Source organism: Trichosurus vulpecula, chromosome 1, assembly GCF_011100635.1.
Source record: "Trichosurus vulpecula isolate mTriVul1 chromosome 1, mTriVul1.pri, whole genome shotgun sequence".
Lineage (NCBI taxonomy): Eukaryota > Metazoa > Chordata > Mammalia > Diprotodontia > Phalangeridae > Trichosurus > Trichosurus vulpecula.
Window position 1 is genome coordinate 283,590,734 of NC_050573.1, and position 20,723 is coordinate 283,611,456.

The 20,723-nt window shown below is 37.6% G+C and overlaps 1 protein-coding gene across 1 annotated transcript in view; it reads right to left on the reverse strand.

Annotated features, from left to right (window-relative positions):
- The window catches only part of CPA6 (carboxypeptidase A6), a 337,239-nt gene that overhangs the window by 75,200 nt on the left and 241,316 nt on the right, over nt 1–20,723 (reverse strand). The window contains exons 4-6 of the mRNA XM_036742096.1: nt 7,063–7,177; nt 5,665–5,766; nt 4,678–4,782 (exon numbers count right to left, since the gene is read on the reverse strand). Coding sequence (XP_036597991.1) covers nt 4,678–4,782; nt 5,665–5,766; nt 7,063–7,177 — 322 coding nt within the window. The remainder of the gene's footprint in view (nt 1–4,677; nt 4,783–5,664; nt 5,767–7,062; nt 7,178–20,723) is intronic.

The following is a 20,723-nucleotide window of genomic DNA, read 5'->3' on the forward strand; positions in this document are numbered from 1 at the left end:
TCTATGATAATAGCTGACCATCAGAAGCTCCATAAGGGCAGGGACTGCTTTGTTTTGTTCCTGAATCTCCCAGTGGCCAGCACATAAGAAGTGTTGCAGTAATGTTTGGCATGCATAGGCCCTCATCGCTTCATGACTGGACAATTGTAATAGCCTGCCGGTTGGCCTCCCTGCCACAAGTCTCTCTCCCCTCCAGCCCACCCTTCATTCAGCTGCCAAAGTCATCTGATGATGCAGGTCTGACCATGTCATCCTCCACCCTCCATAAACTGCAGTACTTCCCTATTCTCTCTAGGATTAAATATAAAATCGTCTGGCATTCAGATCCCTTCACAACCTGCAAACCCCACTTCCAATCTTTTACACTTTATACCCTACCATGCACTCTGTGATCCAGTGATGTTGGCCTTGCTGTTTCTCACATAAAGTATTCCATCTTCCAACTCTGGGCATTTTCACTGACTGTTCCTCATGCTTAGGATTCTCTCCATCCTCATCTCTACCTCCTGGTTTCCTTCAAGTTCCCCTAAATCCCACCTTCAATGGGAAGTCTTTCCTGATCTCCCCCTTAATTCTAATGCTTTCATTCAGTTGATTATCTCTAATTTATCCTGAGTCTATCTTGTTTGTACATAGTTGTTTGCATATTTTCTCTCCCATTAGACTGTGAGCTCCTTGAAAGGAGGCACTGTCTCTTAGCATGTTTCTTGGAAATGTAGTAGGTGCTTATAAATACAGGCATGCATCAGAGATATTGCGGGTTTGGTTTCAGACCACCACAATAAAGTGAATTTTGCAATAAAGTGAGTCACATGAATTTTTTGGTTTTCCAGTGCACATAAAAGTTATGTTTACCTAGCATTTAGTCATCGAATGGGCATTGCCTCAGACAAACTGAGATCTGGGAAAGACTTTAATTTAGAAAGGCCAATGTCACCCACTGCAAACTGGGCCATTGCCAGTCATGTTGACTTTCGTCTTGCTACTGGACTCCAATGACTGTGGAGGAAAGAGTGAGACTGACAACTTTGCACAGTTCTGTCTCGCTTAAATCTGATTCATGTGCAAGTCAATACATCACCCTTATGATGTCATTGGTCCTCTTCAAGAAAGAAGGATAAACAACAACGACCAGAACGCTATGCTGTAGTATATTGTGTGCAATTGTATTACATTTAAAAAACAGTATATTCATCTTAATTAAAAATACTTTTTTGTTGAAAAATGCTAATGATTGTCTGAGCCTTTAGTGAGTAGTAATCTTTTTGCTAGGGGAGGGTCTTGCTTCGATGTTGGTGCCTGCTGACTGAGTAGGGTGGTAGTTGCTGAAGGTTGTGGCAGTTAGCTCAATTTCTTAAAATAAGACAAAGATGAAGTTTGCCACATTGATTCTTCCTTTCACTTGAAAACCTAGAGGCCATTGTAGGGTCTTTATTCGTCTAATTTCAATATTGCTGTTTCTCGGGCAATAGGGAGGCCCAAGGAGAGGGAGTGGTGGGTGGGTGGAGCAGTCAGAAGACACAAAACATTTCTTGATTAAATTCGCTGTCTTATGTGGGTATGGTTCATGGTGCCCCAAAACAGTTACAACAGTAACACCAAAGATCACTGATCACAGATATAATAATAATGATGAAAAAGTTAGAAATAATTGTAAAAATTGCCAATATGTGACAGAGAGACATGATGTAAGCACATGTTGTTGGAAAAATGGTACTGATAGATTTGCTTGACACAGACCTTCAATTTGGGAAAAACACAATATATGTGAAGCTCAATAGAGCAAAGTACAATAAAACAAGGCATGCCTGTATTTATTGACTGACTGTGTATTGAATTGTTATGTGTTTATAAAGCACTCAATACTATATTACACTTGATCTTTACAACAATCTTATGAGGTTAATAATTCTAGTACTATTTTTCCTTATTTCGTAGATGAGAAAAACTGAAATTCCTAGAGGTTAATTGGCTAGTTAGTGGCAGCAGGGACTTAAACCCAGGTCTCTTGTCTCCAAAGCCAATACATTTTTAAGTACAATATGCTGTTGTATCTGGTTGGTTTTCTTCATGTGCCTACATCAGTTAAGGATGTTATTATTTAGTTGTTTTTCAGTTGTGTCTGACTCTTCATGACCCCTTTGGGGAGTCTTTCTTGGCAAAGATACTGGAGTGGTTTGCCATTTCCTTCTTCAAATCATTTTATAGATGAGGAAACTGAGGAAAACAGGGTTAAATGACTTGCTCAGAGTCACACAGATTTGAGAAAGAGGAGTCTTTCTGACTCCAGGCCCTGCATTCTATCCGCTGTGCCACCTAGATACCCCAGTTATGAATGCAGAGTTGGGCAATATGATATCAGCCGGAGAGGAAGTCCTGAATGTGACAGCACTGCTGCCCCAGATACCCCTGGGGGCGGTGGTGGGAAATGGAGTGCCTTATGTCTCCTTTTGCTTTAAAGTTTCCTGCATGGTTGCCACACACTCATATATCCATTGACCTAAAAGCTACCTGTCATTAATCCATTAATCCAGCTGGCACTACTCAGCCGACTAAGGCAACAGTAGGGGTTTGGGGGTCAGGAAGGAGGCAGGGTACCATGGCAGAAGTCAGGTTAAGTGAGGGGAGATGTGTGTGTGTGTGTGTGTGTGTGTGTGTGTGTTGGGGAGTGCTTCATGAACAGAGATATTGTCCTATTCTGATGTAGACTGTTTCCCTGTGGAGATGCCCTGACCCATCTCTGACACATCGACAAACTCAATGAATGGTACAGGACTATGGTACATCAACATGCTCAGTGAATCTTACTGAATGGTATAAGGAAAGAAATAAACGGCAAGCAGAGTTGTCGCTTAGATCAAGATAATTCTTCCCTTTATTTCCCCCTAACTTATTCCATGGTAAGAAAAAGAATGGAATTAGCCCATCCTTTGAAGGAACTAACCCCGTGTTACCTTTCCAGAAATAAAATTCAGCTACACTCATTGCTAAACCAATATAGATCACTCCCCTGCCTGGAAACCCCTCTCCTTGTCACATTGTCAAACTACTTTCTATCTTTGAAACTCACTTCAAGATTCATTTCCAAGAAACTACTGCATGCTCATAGAATAATAACTCATTTATATAGTGCTGTAAGGGTTACAAAGTACTTTCTTCAAAATAGTTCTTAGCCTAAGTGCCATTTCTTCTTCTTTTCATTCAGTCACGTCTGACTCTTCATTACCTCATTTGGGGTTTTCTTGGCAAAGGTACTGGAGTTCTTTATTATTTCCTTCTCCAGCTCACTTCACAGATGAGGAACCTGAGGCAAAGAGGGTTAAGTGACTTGCCCGGGGTCACACAGCTAGTAAGTGTTTGAGGCCAGATCTGAACTCAGGAAGATGAATCTTCCTGATTCCAAGCCCAGTGCTCTATTGCTTCACCACCTAACTGTCTTTCCTCACCCCTCAATCAATTAATCAACTAATCATTCAATCAAAAAACATTTATTAAGCATCTCCTTAGTCACACGCACTGCTCTTGTACTCCAGGTACCAATTCTCTCCAACTTGAAAACTATTTAGTATTTATCTGATGTATTGATTTGAGTTTACTTGTCTGTGTTACCTTGTATGTATTTTGTAGTACTTATCTGTTTAAGCACCTTGAATGTAGGGTCTGTTTCATTTCGTTTCTGTCTTCCTAGATCTAAAATACAGTGCCTGGAAAATGACAGGTACTTAATAAATGTTTGCTAAATGAATGAGTAAATGATGTAGTTAGTGCTTATGTGGCTTTACAGATGAGTCAACTGAAGCTCAAGGAAGCTAAATGGCAAAATAAATAAGTATTGACTCTAGAATTCAAACCCAGGTCTCCTGATGCCAGGTCCAGCTCTATTTACATCTACATCACCATAACAAAATTCTAATTATTTTTTAGCAAGCTTCCCTTTTCCTGGTCTTTTCCTCAATGTGCCCCTTGTTCTGTCTGTACTTACTATATTTTCACATTCTTATTTCCCATGGGGTGGGGAGCTCCTTGATGACAGGGATTACATCCTTTAATTTAATTTTATTATTTTGCCTGCCCACATAACAAGTAGCACAGTGTTCTGTATTGAATGGAGGAATCTTATACATGTGTTTTCTCTCTCCATATGGTGCTTAATGTATGCTGATTAAAAAGATTAGGGAGTGGAGATTCAGAGATTTAGCGGATGAGTAATTGCCTCAATCCAGTGAGCAGGTCTGGATGAAAATGGCATTAACTTTGCCTAATACAGAGTGCTACAGAATTAAAGTATAATTCATTAATGTGTTTTAAGGACCTCATTTTTGCAAATGTGTAAATAACAGAGCGACACTGTAAAGCACAAAAGTTCTTCCATGGCCTCATTAATAAAGATTAATTAATTAATAAATGTATCAATAATAATGACAGCCTGTGTAAAGCCATGTGGAGGAGAAGCTGAATATTGTACAAGGGACAATTTCCTGGAATTCAGTTAGGGACGATAGCATCTTAAATATTTCAGCTACTTTAGTTTCATAACATTCAGTTGACTGCCACTGGCTTTAAAACTCTGCTTTTGTTGCTCCTGGAGAGAATAAACACCCATGGAAACACTGATAGGCCATGAATTCTGAAACAGAAGGATCGCAAAAAAAAAAAAAAAAAAAGGTTTCAACTTACTTCTTTTACGAACCATTGACAAAAGGCAGGACCAATCCATTCTCTTGCATGAATACCGCAGTCTATCCAGACAGCTCTTTTGTAAGCCCGGGATCTTCTGCCCAGCTGTAAACAAAGGTATTCATAATAACCATCTCAGGCTTTTTTGATTCAGTGACCAACAGCAAGATTTCAGAATCATTCTTCAGTATACCTTTATTTTGTTGAATAACCAACCAAAAAGGGGAATGGATTTGCTATCTGTCTAGGAAGTCTAGGCCTACTTTATGCAGAAGAAGAAAATATCCTGCCCAGTTTACAAATCAGAGAACCAAAAATATTCCTCAAATATGGTCTCTTTCTCTGAGTATTGCCTCATGGGTCACACACTGATACAGGTTTTATGATTGTGCAGTAACATTTTTTTCTACAAAATTTCTCAAAGAGGCATCTATGCTTTAGAAATCAGCCCATTTCTTGGCTGTGGGGGGAAGACATAATATGAAGGAGAAACTAGTAGGAGTTTGCTGAGCTAGATGAAATGAAGGAAGCACCAGGTGACAGTTTTTTCCTTATATACCTTTTTTAAAAGTTATTTCTTACATGAGCTAGATGATTTCCAATTCAATATCCAATATATAGCCCCTGACATGATATTCAGAGGAGGTCTTAGCTATATCTAGCTCTCCAAAAGTTCATCTTGAGCATTGAAAAAACACACAATTTTCTAGACCATTAATTTTCCAAATGCATCAATTGAAGAGGCTTTTCCGGAACTTTCAGTTGGGGAAAATTAGTTATAATCCAACAGCCTAATGGTAAAAATTTTCCCAGATTAGCAGTTGAGATTGACTTTGCAAATATATGAGAATTGTAGAGCCCTCCACCCCCACCTCAGCAAGCAGCCCTGTGACAAAGTGGAAAAAGATGAATGTTTTGATAAGTATTTCTTCCAAAAAAGTAGGCACTATGTATTCCATCGAACACAGCAATTTCTTTTTTTTTTACCTTTAATATAAAAAGAGATCTTCCTTCATATGATTTTCCTATAGAAAACATGTGAATGAGGCCTGGGTGGGTTTTATTCAAATAATGCATCCAGTTTTGAATCTAAAATCACAAAAGTAAAAAAATTCTGTCAGAGTCAATTACAATTATGGCAGAAAGGGGAGAATGTGAAGAGGACAGAGAATGCCAGCAGGAACTATCACATGGAACATGACATACACAGAAAATCTCCTGTACTTTAGGCAACCTATTTGATCCCATCTCATTTTCTGCTTTTTTAATAGTATGATGCCTCTTTAGGCCTAGTTTTTAAAGCATTCCTTCTGCCTGACACACTAATATTATAGATCATTGATGTATTAATGGCAGTTTTGCTGTAGAGATAGCTATGCAGGACAAATTAATCAAGTTGTACTGGATGTCCTGATGGGTAGAACTTTTTGATATTTTCTTCTCTCCACAAAATGGATAGTGGGTGAAAAGTAGAAATCAACTTCAGGAAAATATGGATCCCAAAGACTGGAATATATTTATCTGTACCATCTTTTATTCTTTGGAGGAAGGGTAGGTAAGATCTCATGGGACTAAAATTTCGTAGGGAAGTCGGCCCTGGAGGGATAGGAATCTCTTACAAATGAAATTCTGAAAACATGAAGAGCTGAAATTCTGATGAAGAGGAAAAACAGAATGGACTTAAGAGACTAACAAGGATACACAAAGGACTAATTAGCATAGATGTATAGGAGATGGAAGCAAGGGCAGGTAGCAGCTGAATCATTAATGAACAATGAACGTCAACATGGAATGATTCTGTGAGAGAAATTTTAAATGTGCTAAAGCTCCGAATGCTGTAGAGCAGATTTTGGTTCAGGGGTGGATTGGACTAGGTCGACCCCGAGCTTCTTTCTGTGATTCTCATGTGTTTAGGATTACTGCACCAAACAGTCTTAAATAAATTTATGTGACAAGAATTGCACTTACTCTAAACTTATATTTATATATTTTGTTCATTTTTCAGTTATGTCCAAGTCTTCCTGACCCCATTTGGGGTTTTCTTGACAATGATATTGGAGTAGTTTGCCATTTCCTTCTCCAGCTCATTTTACAGATAAGGAAACTGAGTCAAACAGGGTGAAGTGACTTGCCCAGGGTCACATAGCTAGTAAGTGTCTGAGGTCAGATTTGAACTCAGGAAGATGAGTCTTCCTGATTCCTGGCCCTGTGCTCTATCCACTGCACCACCTAGCTGCCCCCATGTTTATCTATGGTTATAATAAATAAATTCCATGATATATGATGTCTGTCTTGGATTTGAAGTTGCAGTGAATATGTGTGCACTTATATAATATATGATATGCAATGTGTATTTAAAACAAAAACCCTATTTTGTTTACTTACTTCTTCTAAAGAATGATAAACTTCATAACTGTATCCTGGAAGTGATCTACGATTCCTCTGGGCCCTCAAGCTGTTTCCTTTTTCCAGTGCTTTCTGGAGATCTGCTATTAGGACCCTGGATTAGAAAAAAATAGTTATTGATTAAGAATAAATTAAAATAGAGACAATTTCAATATGCAATAGAAATTATAGATCTGCAAAGAGATGTAGAGGAAAGGTAATGTGGCCTGAATGTTATTTTCATTAAAATATTTGAAGTGATTTCTAGTTCAATGAAATAGAAACTGCCAAATAAATAGTACAATTATTTTAAAGCACATACACACATCCCATTTTTTTGGTATGTACTGTAGGTGATTTATTTAAATCTATCTTGTTTTCTGCCTTTTTTTTTTTGTAGTACAATGACTCTTTAGGTTTAGTCTCAAGGACTTTATGACTCCAGGGAAAGGTGGAATTTACTAGAAAGGAACAATTATATTGATTGTTTATGGGCCACTGTGAATCCTTTATGTTTTCTTTGCATTTTTCAGGTGGTGATATATAGACTATTTGTACTTAATATATGTGTTGTTACCTTGAGTGATAGTGTGGGACTTAAGGATTCCTTTTCCTACATTTGTGGAAGCCTAAATGCAAGCTATATTTCAGCTACATTCTGATATGTCCCAGAGGCAACTCTGGGTGGGGGCAGAACAAGCCAAAGAGAGGAGTGATTTTGGAGGCAGCCTGAAGATTGAATCTTATTAATGTAAATCCAGAGCTTGGGGTATTGAGGCATGTATTACATGAAATACAGTGATTTCCTTGTGTATGAGTTAATGATCTTGTTAGTTCTAGAACGAGGCAAATGAAGAAAGATTGCTTAAAGAAGAGGTTGTACTCATTTATTTATTTATTCATTCAAAACAAATCTATTAAGTTCTTACTATGTACAAAATATGGTGTCAGGCAATGGGAGGGATACAAAGGAAACCAGCACATGGTCCATCAACTCCAGGAATTTACCTATCATAGGGTAGTTGAGCTATAGCTAGGGTAGTTTAGATATAGAAAGATAATATCAGAGTAGTTGAGATATAGATAGAGAAATAGCTTTTTAATGTAAATAATCTACAAAACAGAATATGATAAAGTTGTGTAGGTGACATAGTTCTAGCTTTGACTTGTGTAACCAGAATTGTCTTTGTTTTCTTTGAGTGACTCAATTTATCTCAGTGAGCTTTACTAGGTGCTAAGCCCCAGGCCCAAACCCCATTAGGTGTTAATGTAATCCATGTGGATGTGAACATCCCAGGGTCCTAAGGGGAGGGGCCAACTCAAGAACCAATCACCAGAGCCTGAGCTCTGGTGATTCAGATGATGTCTGATGATATCTAAAGCCCTATAAGAAGGGAGGACAGAGCTATTGGTGCGGGGCTCTGGAGATGGTGTTGATGAGGAGACTCCGGGCAGCTGTAGCTAAGGAGCCCTCCAGCTTGTAAACCCGGATGTTGAAACTTTGTTGAACTGTGGTAACTATCTGTTGGGACTTGAATCAGACAAAGTCTATTGATGTCTGTAATTTGCATTTTATTTTGAAGTTCAGGGTGCTGGTTTTTTTCCCCTGAACTAACTGAATGATATTTGAATTAAAAGTAAGCTTGTCAACCCCTTCACCTTGCTTTCCTTAATTAAGCAGATCGAAAGAACCTGTGCTGTTGGCAGCTTTCTGGGTGTTGGCTGTGGGTGAATCTTATACCCCCACAGAGGCTGCCAGCCGGGTTGTTGACACAACTTGAAATCAGGAAGCTGAGTTCTAATTCTTATAGAAACATTTACTAACTGTAACTTTGAGCATGTCACTGAACCTCTAGGAACCTCAGTTTTATCATCTATAAAATGGGCATAATAGCATCTACTTCACAGCATTGTTGTGAGGATCCAATGAGATAGCATATGTAAAACACTTTGAAAAATCTTAAAGAGTTATATAAATGCTAACTATTATTATAAGGAATAATTCTTAAATTATCTCTCCTTGATCTATTTTTCAGGTCAGTTGTTTTTTTAATGAGATATTTCACATTTTCTTCTATTTTTTTTCATTCTTTTGGTTTGATTTTATTGTTTTGGTCTCTCATGGTGTCATCAGCTTCCACTGGCCCAATTATAATTTTTAAGAAATTATTTTCTTCATTTGGCCAATTCTACTTTTTAAGGAGTTCTCTTCAGTGAATTTTTGTACATCTTTTTCCATGTGGCCAATTCTGTTTTTTAAGTGTTATTTCCTTTAGTATTTTTTTGTGCCTCCTTTACCAAGTTGTTGACTTTTTAATGATTTTCTTGCATCACTACCATTTCTTTCTCCATTTTCCTCTATCTCTCTTATTTGATTTTTAAAGTTTTTTTGAGCGTCTCTAGGACTTCTTTTGGGCCTGAGATCTATTTACATTTTTCTCTGAGGCTTTAGATGTAGCAGTTTTGACTTTGTTGTATTCTTCTGAGTTTGTGCTTTGATCTTTCCTGTCACCATAGTAACTTGCTATGGTTAGGCTTTTCTTCTTTTTTTCCTGTTTGCACATTTTCCCAGGCTATTTCTTGACTTTTAACTTTATGTTAAAGCTGGGCTCTGCTCCAAGGGTGGAGGGGGCACTGTTCCAAGCTTCAGATTTTTTTTGTGTAGTTGTTTTCAGAACTAGTTCTATGGGTCCGTAAGTTTTTGGTTCTTCCAAGGTTGTATGATCTAAAAGTAGTTGTATTTCCTACTCTCCTGACATGCGCTCTAGTCTGTGAAATGACCACAAACATTTTTTTCCACCCTGGAACCATGACCAGGATTCCTCCTCCCCTGTGACCAAAAGCTCTGGTGTGCTAGTGTTCCTCTTTACCCTGGGACTGTGACTTGGATCTGAGTGTGGGCAATGCAACACGGTCCTGTACTCAGTGCTAGCAAAGGTCCCCCTGTAATCTCCTTTGACCAGATGTCCAACTCCCTTACTGTCTGTGGGGCTGAGAACTCCACAAACTGCCACTGCTGATTCAGTGCTGGTTTTCTGTGGTATGAACCTGTGGTGGAGCAGCCTGTACTAGAGCTGGACTGTGCATCACTCTCACCTCAGTGTGACAGATATCTCCTAATGACCTTTTAAGTTGTCTTTGGCTATAAAATTGTTTCACCCCACCCTTTTGTGGGTTCTTCCACTCCAAAATTCATTTTGAGGTATCATTTAAAGTTGTTTGGAGGAGAAATTGGGAGAGGTCATGTAAATCCCTGCCTTTTCTCCATCATCTTGCTTTGACTCCCAAAGAGAGTCAATTCAAGAATTATTGGACTACATGAAAGGCATGATCAAAAAAAGAGCCTGGACATCACATTTGAAGAAATTATAAAGGAAGTAAAATAAAAGTTGAAAGAATTTACTGATTACCTCCTGAAAAAAAACCCAAAAGAAAACTCCCAAGAACATTATATCCAAATTTCAGAGCTCCCAAGTAAAGGAGAAAATGTTGCAAGCAGTCAGAAAAAAACCATTCAAATATCATGGTGCCACAGTTGGGATCATATAAGATTCAGCAGTTTCCATGTTAAAGAAGCAGAGGGCTTAGAATATGATGTTCTGGAAGGCAAAGGAGTTAGAATTACAACCAGGAATAACTTATTCAGCAAAATGGAGTACAATCCTTGAGGGGGTGAATAAACATTTAATGAAATAGAGGACCTTTAAGTATTCCTGATTAAAGCAGAGGTGTAAGAAAATTTAAAATTCAAACACAAGATTGAAGAAAAAGTATAAAAAAGTAAACATGAAAAAGAAATCAAAAGGGGCATGTGTGAAGATGATATATGTAAGTCCTAAGAACCTTATAATTATGAGGGACATTAGAAGGACTCTACATAGACAGAGGACACAGAATGATTCAATTATGTTGGAATGATCTAAAAAATGGATGGGCAAGAAAGAGGGGTGTACTTGGAGGAGGAAGGGAAAGGAGGAATGGGGAAAATTATCTCATATAAAAGAGGTGCACAAGAAAGAGCTTTTACAATGCAGGGGAAACTGGGAGAGGCACACAATGCTTGAACCTTACTCTCATCTGAATAGGTTAAAGGAAGGAAGTGTGTATATATATGTATGTATATATATACATACATATATATATTTCTATATACTATTTTGAGTATAGGAATCTATCTTACTTAATAGGGAAGCAGGAAGGAAAGGGGATAACCTATAGGGGAGAGTGATAAAAGGGAGAGTAGAGTAAGGGAGGCTATGGTCAGATGTAAAACAGATTTTTGAGGAGGAATAGGAGAGAGGGAGGGAGGGAGACAGAGAGAGAGAGAGAGAGAGAGAGAGCTGATGAACTCTGAGTGCAAATTGAATTATCGTTTTTTCACTTTATAATATTTTTACATGATTTTACATGTGTAATTTATTTCATATTGCTTGCCTTCTCAATAGGTGGGGGGGAGGTTGGAGGGAGGGGAAGAATTTGGGATTCAAAATATTAAAAAAGATAAAAATAAAGATAAATTTTTAAATTTTTTGAGAAAGGGTCCATAGGTCTTCTCAGACCATAAAGGGGGTCCATGACAAAAAAGGCAAAATAGGTGAAGGACCCTTTTTCTGTTCTTTCTCTCTCTCTCTCTGTCTCTCTGTGTCTCTCTGTCTCTCTCTGTCTCTCTCTCTCTGTCTCTCTCTCTCTCTCTCTCTCTCTCTCTCTGTAAATTGTTTGGCTCCCATGGGCTTAACTATCATCTCCATGCAGATTATTTCCAGCTCTACATATGTACCCCAGTCTGTCTCTTAAACTTTAGTTCCTGTTCAACAATTACCTATTGGACATTTTAAACTGGATGTCTCAAAGACATCTTAAACTCAACATATCCAAGCATGAACTCATGATCTTTCCCCCTAAACCCTCCCCTCCTCCAGACTTCTCTATTGCTCTCTAAGCCACCACAATTATTCCAGCATTTCAAAAGTTCACAATCGTGGCATTACCTGGGCTCCTTACTCTCTCTCACCCCACATGTCCAATCAGTTTTACCTTCTCTCCTGTCACACAGCTGCCACCTTAATTCAGGCTCTCATGACCTCTCAGCTATATTATTGCAACAGCCTCTTTAATTTTTCCCCTGCCTTAAGTCTCACCATTACACCCCATCTGACAAACTTCTGCCAAAGTAATTTTCCTTAACTGCAGATCTGATCACGTCTTCCCATTCAATCAAATCCACCAGCTTCCTATCGCTTCTCGGAAAAAAATATGAACTCAGCTCTTTATCGCTTAAATCCCTAATCAGCATGGTCCCAAACTACCTTGCCAGCCCCAGTGGATATTATCCTCCTGATTGAAATTTGCCTTCCTTCTGTTTTCTACTCATGAGACGCTCTTTTCTATCTTATGCCTTAGAACTGGCTGTCCTACACTCCTGGGAATGTACTCCCTCCTTCCATTTGCCTCATAGAGTATCATTCTTTCTTTGAGTCAGCTCTGATATCATCTTATGTATGATCCTTTCCTTATCCTCCCCCAAAAGTGCTATTCATCTACTTCCCACACTATGTTGCCTTTGACTACTTTGTGGATATATGTGTATACATCTACACACATATACACATGCACACCCTTCCATGTATAATTTTTATATTTATCCTGCATAAATTTTCATTTTTACTTGTTGATTCCCCTATTAGAATATAAGTTCATTATGTTTAGGACATTTAAAAAATATTTGTGTCTATATCCCAGTGCCTAGAACAGTGTCTGACATATGGTAGGAACTCAATAAATACTTATGGATTAATTAATCAACAGATTGGAAGATCTTGATAGAGAGAAGGCAGAGAAAAAGGAAATATGACTAAGCAAATAGGGGAAAGATATTAATTCTTAGCTACCTGTCCTTATTTTTCTTTTCAGCAAATCTTTTAAAAATCATTTTTTGGGACGAATTCTCTATATATGCATTTTTTAGGTAGCTCTTCCCTTCTCCCTTAGTGGAATTATTTCCATTTGTCACTTCAGAATTTTATTCTTGGGAGCTTCTGAAATTTCCTGGGTTAACTTCCTTTGTAGAAATTTTAAGCCATAGAATCACATATATCAGAGCTCTGTGCTGCTTTCCCTGAGTATAGGGTGCATGTTAGGCTATATTTGCTTTCTTCTTTGTCTATCACAAATTATAAGATGAAGTAGCCAGACCTCTTATGGTTGCCATAATTTTACTGAAGCAACTAGTTCCTCCTTGTTGGTAAGAATGTGCATTTTCCTTGCTATTCCTTTCACCTTTTGAACAATGAAATTAAATTCTTCACTTAATAATATTAGCTGCTCTGCTTTTGATATGAGAGCTATGGAAGATATCTAGATAACTAGATCACCTAACCATTATATTAGCTCTCTGCACCAGGATTATGATGTTTTCCTTCTGTTCAAGTAATCTGAAATATATTTCCATGACAATGTTACTCCACTTTTCCCTCTACTGCCATGTACCCAAATGTTCCACCATGCTTTTGCATTCTTATTTCCAGTTTTCTCACTTGAACTTATCTTTATAATATATGCTATCTTTTTGTCCTTATTTATTTGGTTTCTTTTTTCATTAATAAAATAATATATTTTATTTAGCTCTTCAACCATTTTCCACTGATGGATACATGCCCAATTCCCCTTTCTTGCATTATGATAGAATGGTAGAATACTAGAACGAAAAAGGATATAAAAATCACTTAGTACACTCCCCTCATTTTAAAGGTAGAAATGCTGAAACCATTCAGTCTTTATTCAGTGTAGCTTCTTCCTCTTCTTTTTTGATACCTATGCTTTCAAGTTCATGTTCAATCATGCAAAACATATTACCATATTAGTCATGTTGTAAAAGAAGATGCAGACCCAGAGGATAAAAACCATGAAAAAATACCGAAAGTGAAAAATAGTGTGCTTTGATCTGCATTCAGACTCCATCAGTTTTTTCTCTGGAGCTGGATAACATTTTTTCATCATGAGTTCTTTGGAATTGTCTTGGATTGTTGTATTGCTGAGAATAGCTAAGTCTCAGTTTCTGTTAAATATGGCATACCCTTCCTGATCAATATTCAGACCAGAGCTCCCATCCCATATCTCAATGATACCAATGAATATCATCTGCTTCTTTGTGATAGGGTCTAAAGTCTACCTTATTTGTTAACCATATTTTACAGTTCAAACATAGACACCTGAGGCAATGTATTTTATCACTGGTTCCTATCTTGGATTTGTTTTCTGTGAATTACTGGGCTCCTCTTTGTTATTCTTATTCCTACAGTATAGCTACTCCCTATGGTATGGTCTGTGTAGGTAGTTCACCTTTCTGCTGCCATTCTCGGACTTTTGATTAGCTTTGTTAGATTTGAGTCAAATGTATTTTAACATCCTTTTAGCTAATATTGTATCATTGGTATGACACAATCACTCTAGTTAGGCATAACAGATTGTGAAATGTTTTTGGTTCTGAATCTGTGTAGTCACAATTTCTGGCACATAGTAGGTTGCTTAATAAATTCTTGCTGACTTAACTTGTTGACTTGGTCTAAAGTTTTTCACTCTATCAATGGAAAGGGTCAAATTTTTAAACTGTCATTCAGAAACCCAATTACCCCTCTTAAGATGTATTTTTTTTAAAAAAAACCAGCTATTTATTTCTCAGATTTCTCTCACTCTTCTGAATTAAACCTTTGCCTTTAATTGGTAGTCACAATGAAAGTATCATGCATGTTCATAGGATCTTCAATTTCTTGCTCAGAACTTTATAATCATTAGGACTACATCTTATGTTCATTTTGGTAGTTTAATTCACCCCCACATGGATCACTAGATAAGTGCAGGAGTGAACAAGTCTGACAAATTTTTGGAGGGTTTCCATCACATCTTGAATATGCAACTAAAGGAGATAGCTAGGGGTTGTGGAGAATGTAGGGATGCATACAAATAAGTATAATGCCAAGTAGGTTGTGACATGGACAAAAGAAAAAGCCAGGCAAAGTGCTCACTTTAAAACTGCTTTATAATTATATTATTATTATTATTTAACAAATTCCACATGAGGGAAGGTTGCCAGATCTCAGGGAATACACCATAGCCATCTGAAACATTTATACCTGAGGTTGGAAGCCATCTTTATTTCTTCTGTGACATTCTTTGGTGTTCGCAGATGGCTCAGGAACCCTTCAGAAGACTGAGTACTTGCTCAGGTTCCTTATTATGAACTCATCCTTCTTATCTCCATCTCTTTTTTCCTGCTCTCTTCTTCTTCTCCAAAAATCCCATTTTGTGTTTTGGGATTAGTAATAGATCCCCCAATGCTGTCTCAGGTTTGCAGGTTGAGGCTAAGGGTATGTCTCTTGGTCCATAGTCCTCCTAGTGCATAGACCAGGCCTGGGCGTTTCCCTCATAGGCATCTTATTTCTCCAGTAACAAATTCTTTCAGGAGTTGTAATCTGGTTCCTACTTCACTTTGGGTCTCCTTAAAGTACCCGGAATGCCAAGAGGGCTGTTGAACAGATAACACAATTCTAGTGTGACCTTGTTATTCTAGAGGCTCTAGAGTCAACCTGTGACTACAAGATTCAGCACCAGAGACAGCTCAGCTGATTGCTCCCTACTAAAGGAACTGCATTGTATAAGACCATGCAGCATTGACTTGGACCCACTGCCTTCTGTATACATGCATTTGGCAGTTTATTAAGCATACAATTGTTCCTTGGGGAGAGGGAGAGAGGAAAAGGCTAAGCTAATTCACTCAATGCTAAGACATGTCAGGGAACTGGATCATCGGAGGAATAAAGCCACAGATCTTACAATATTCTAAACTAAAAGCAAAAAGAAAATCCCATTTCTAGTTGCTCCTGTATTTATCCACCATCCACTCAGCTGCTAAATTGCAGGCCCAAAGCACATATTTGACCATGTCACAATTCTGCTTAAAATGCTTCTTCAATGGTTCCCTATTGCCTCAGCTGTTAGAGCTTTCTCCACCCCCATCAAGAATACTGACTTGTATTTATATAGTGCTTTAGGTTACTTGGCATATATTTTGTATTTTCTTATCTGGTACATATTGATTCTCTTTAATAGAATATGTGTTTCTGGAAGGCAAGGACTATTTTCATTTTTGTCTTTGGATCCCCAGCACCTAGCCTGGTGCTTGGCATATAACAGGTGATGAATAACTACTTGTTGAATTGAAATTGAAAAAAAAATTAAAGAAAAAATTGTACTAGATCTGGAAAATATATGTTCCTGCTTTTATCCTGTGAGTGTATAGGATAGGATGAATCAAGGGCTATCATTATTGTTCTTTAGCATCAGAAGGAAAGAAAGACATTCTGAACACCCAAAACAAGCAGTTCTTGCTTCTTTTCAGTTTGCTTTTAGGGCTTATTTTGTATTTTCCCAATAAAAGTTTGTTTACCATCCAAATACCAAGCAGCAAGGTAGAGCAATGGATAGAATGCTGGACTCAGAGTCAAGAAGCCCTGAGTTTGAATTCAGCCTTGGACATTTACTAGCTGTGTGATTCTAGACAAGTCAATTTACTTTTCTCTGCCTCAGTTTCCTCATCTGAACAATGAGGCGACTTGACTCGATAGCTTCCAAGGTTCCTTCCAACTCAAAATCTATGTTCCAACAAACTACTAAGATGATACCAGGCATTCTTCCTTTAGAAATCTGAGATTCCAGATTTATTTATAAATAGAGTTATGACTTAAGTATATTTTGCTCATAAATAAACTGATAAAGGATTCTCAGAGAAGAGAAAAACAGGGAGGTAGGAAGGGAGAGTTCATAATAAGAAACCTGAGCCAGTACTCAGTCTTTTGAAGGGTTACTGAACTGTCTGCCAACACCAAAGAATGTTGTAGAAGAAAGAAAACTGATTTCCAACTTCAGGTACAGATATTTTCCTTAGCAATTACAGAAATACACATTTTAATTTTAAGGCACCTTTAATGCATCAATTCAACTAGGAAAAATAAGTAAAAGTAATACAATGAAATGTTGGTGGAATTATGAGGAAACAAAGCCGTGTTCTTCAGCTGGGCACTACATGTTGATTCAGTGTTTTAAGGAAGAGAATCATAAGGTTCTAACAAAGATAACAGTGCACACCTGGCAGCATAGGATAGTGGTTAACAGCTAATAGCTGGCCCCGGATTCAGAGTGGCCTGGGTCTAAGTTTTGCCCCTGACACACATTAGTTGTCTCAATGCTGGGCAAGTCACTTAACTGCTCAGTACCTCAGGCAACTCTCTCAGACTATTAGTTGCAGAATTATTGCCTATAGCAGAGGAGGTTTTCCCAGCAGGGATCTCCCTGCCCTCATGAAATCACAGGTCAGTAGTACCCCAAACCACCAAGCACATATTTGTAAAGTATTTTATAGTTTGTAAAGCACTTTTCTCAGAGCAACCTTACAAGGTAGGGAATTGCCTCATTATTGTTATCGATTTACAGATGAGCAAACCAATGCTCAGAAAGATTAAATATCTTGTTTGAGGTTGCACAGCCCTGAACACAGGCTTTAGAATCCTAAGTCTGGTGTTTCAATGTCTGTACTTCCTCATAGAATATTAGAATATTAGAGCTGAAAGGTACTCTAGAGGTGATATAGTTATAACTTCTTATTTTATAAGATAAAGAAACTAAGGCTTATCCTCCTTCCCCATCAAGATTGTGTCCCACCCAAGTCAGCAATATATAAAAAAGAATTGCAAGAAAAACCCTAATCCTTTGACCTGGTAAATCTACTTTGAAAAAATTCCCTTAAAACACCCAAAAGAAAAAAACACAAAATACATAAAAAGATGTTCATAACAGTGTCAATTATCATGGTGGAAAAATTGAAAAAAATCCAAAAGTCCTTCTGGCCAACAGAGGAATGGTTCAGAAAACCCTGGCATATGAACATGAAGGAGTAATGATTGGTTATTAGAAATTTTAAATGTGTGATTGTGTCAATACTTGACAAAGTATGATAAAATGTTTAAAAAGGAGAACACAAAATATATGACCACTAATCATAACTAAATAAAAATTTATTTTGTACATTGAATTAGGAAGAATTTCAAGAGGTATAGTGTCCAGTATATCCAGTTTTCTTTTGTGCATGTTGTTTGTTTACAAGAAGTTATATATTAAAAAAGCTCAAATCTTGAAATTTTGAAAATAAAGCTAATATTAGATTATCTTACAGTGACATTGATCTGACCTCCTTAAAACTGAGTAATAAAATTCTAATGTTACACTGGAAGCCACTTGGCAGTATGTAGCTACTATATCCCTCCTCCCCTTATCCCTTAACCAAGGTATCCATGAAATAATGGGGCAACTCACTCATTTGGAATATTTAAAGATGCTAAGAGGTCCCTCAGTGACATTCTCTGGGTTTGGCAGGTGGCTAAAAAGCTTTGCTTTTCTAAGTCATTTTCAAGAAACAACTGTCATGTTAGTAGGTTTTGTACCATAAAATAACACTTAACAGCACCCATAAGTTACTTTCAAAAGAATGTAATTGCTCAGAGTAGTAAACATAGTTAGTGTGATACGGGCAACTCAATCATCTATGCAATGAGCATTGGGACATGCCAAGAGTACATAATCCAGAAATCTTTTATGCTATATTTGCCTTTGCAATGCATTGTGGCTTTTTAATATTTATATCCCTCATTATGTTTCTCCTAGTCCAACATTAAAAAGAAATGTATGGAAAACAAAACTAAGGGAAGCTAATGGAGGAAGAACACAAAAGATTGGCTTGGTTCAATCAATCAATCAGCATTTGTGGTGTGTCTTCTATATATGTGCCCTGAGGATACAAAGGTAAAAATGAAACTTTCTCTGCTCTTGAGGAGCTTTCATTCTACGAGGGAAACAACATATGCATACATGTCAACATAAAAATATATAAGCTATTTTTTAAACGGGAGGAGAGAGGTACTGGCAACAGGGGTCAGGAAAGGCTTCATAGAGAAGGCAGCACTTCAACTGATTTCTGATGGAAGGTAGGGATTCTAAGAGGTAGAGGTGAGGAGGGAAAGTTTTCTAGGTATAGGGGATAGTGAAGACAGTTTTATAAGAATAATGGTCAAGAGTACTAAAGTTCAAAATGATCTGAGGCTGGTGACAAATGCTGAGGTCAATTAAAAATGTGTTTTGAGATCTCATCTCAATATACAACAATGAATCCACTGATGTGGGTATTCTATTCTTGAGTTTAGCAAGGAAGAGGGGAATGCATTCCAGGAATGTGGGGGCAGTGTGTTTGAAGGTAGCAAGTTGGGCAACAGAATGTTGGTTAGTTTGACTGGAATAGAAAATGTGTTAAGGAGAGTAATGTGAAAAATATTGGAAGTATTGGAAACTCCAAAATTTAGGAGTGCTTAGTAGGAGTCATAGCGTGGAAGATTTTAAATGCCAGGTTGAAGATTTTTAAATTTTATCTTAGAGACAATCATGAACTACTGAAGATTTCTAAGTAGTAGGGGAAAACGGATAGGTCTATACTTTAGAAATATCTATCTGGCAGCTGTATGGAAGCTGGATTAATATAGAGAGCTAATAGAATCAAGGAGACCAATGAGATGAATTACCTAGGGTCACAAAGCTACTAAATGGTAAAGCTGTGATTTTAATTCATGTCTCTTGTCTCCAATTGTTTAATTCTTTCCATTACAACATGCTGTCTCTGTGGGCAAAGAAATAAACTCTCTGATTTTAGCTTAAAGAGATTTCTCTAGAGTTTTTCCTAATCTAGCCAAATTTGGCTAAATTCTCACCTTAACACATGAGAATTTCAATTCTGCTTTTCAATCTGTAAGTTGTTGCAAATAAAGAAAAAGTGGGGGGTAAAACATAAGGATACTGGTTCTGTAGGTGCCTGGTTCAAAACACAGGTAGTGTATTATGAATGTGGCATCTAAGGCTGGTAGTTTGAATCTAGCTTGGAAAAGTGGTTTTTTTAAACCCTCAGAGAATTTACTGAAGTTTTGATAATATCCTTAGTATCATATTCAAGGATAATTAACTTGTTCCTGTATCAACTTGTTTTGGGAGAATGTGAGCCAATTGGTTGATTTTTCTGGTGTAATGCAGTAGGTTAGGAAAAATATAGGCTTCCTAGCCCAAGGCTGTTTGTAAACGGGTGCTATGCTTACAAACAGTTCCATTGGAGTTCCTGCAGCCACAATCAGAGAAGCTTCCCTAACTTACCATATTTCCTCCCTCTCTTCCACTCTCCTGAACACTTAAATAAAAATTCCCCATCAGTGTGCCAGAGTGTAAACAACCCCAGAGTGTTCCATTAGTTTCCCCAAAGAAAAGACAAAATGCCTAGGCTCTCAAATATTCAGCTTTCAAAAGTTAGAAATTTTTTTCTCTTTTACAAAATTGAGCTATGACTTAATATTACCAGTTTCTGCCGGGTATCATAGCCATAGCACTGAATTCCAATGGACCAGATGCTCTATTCTAAATGTTTGTGCTTCAGGCCTTTGTTTGGTTTTCAGCTCTCAGTATGAGGGTTTTGCCAATTCTTGGCCCTGGCACAGTTTGTCTGCCTTTATATGCTGTATTTGTTAGCCAAGCAAATCTTTTTACTCTTCAGAAGCAGGCCTTTATACCAAAAATCACAT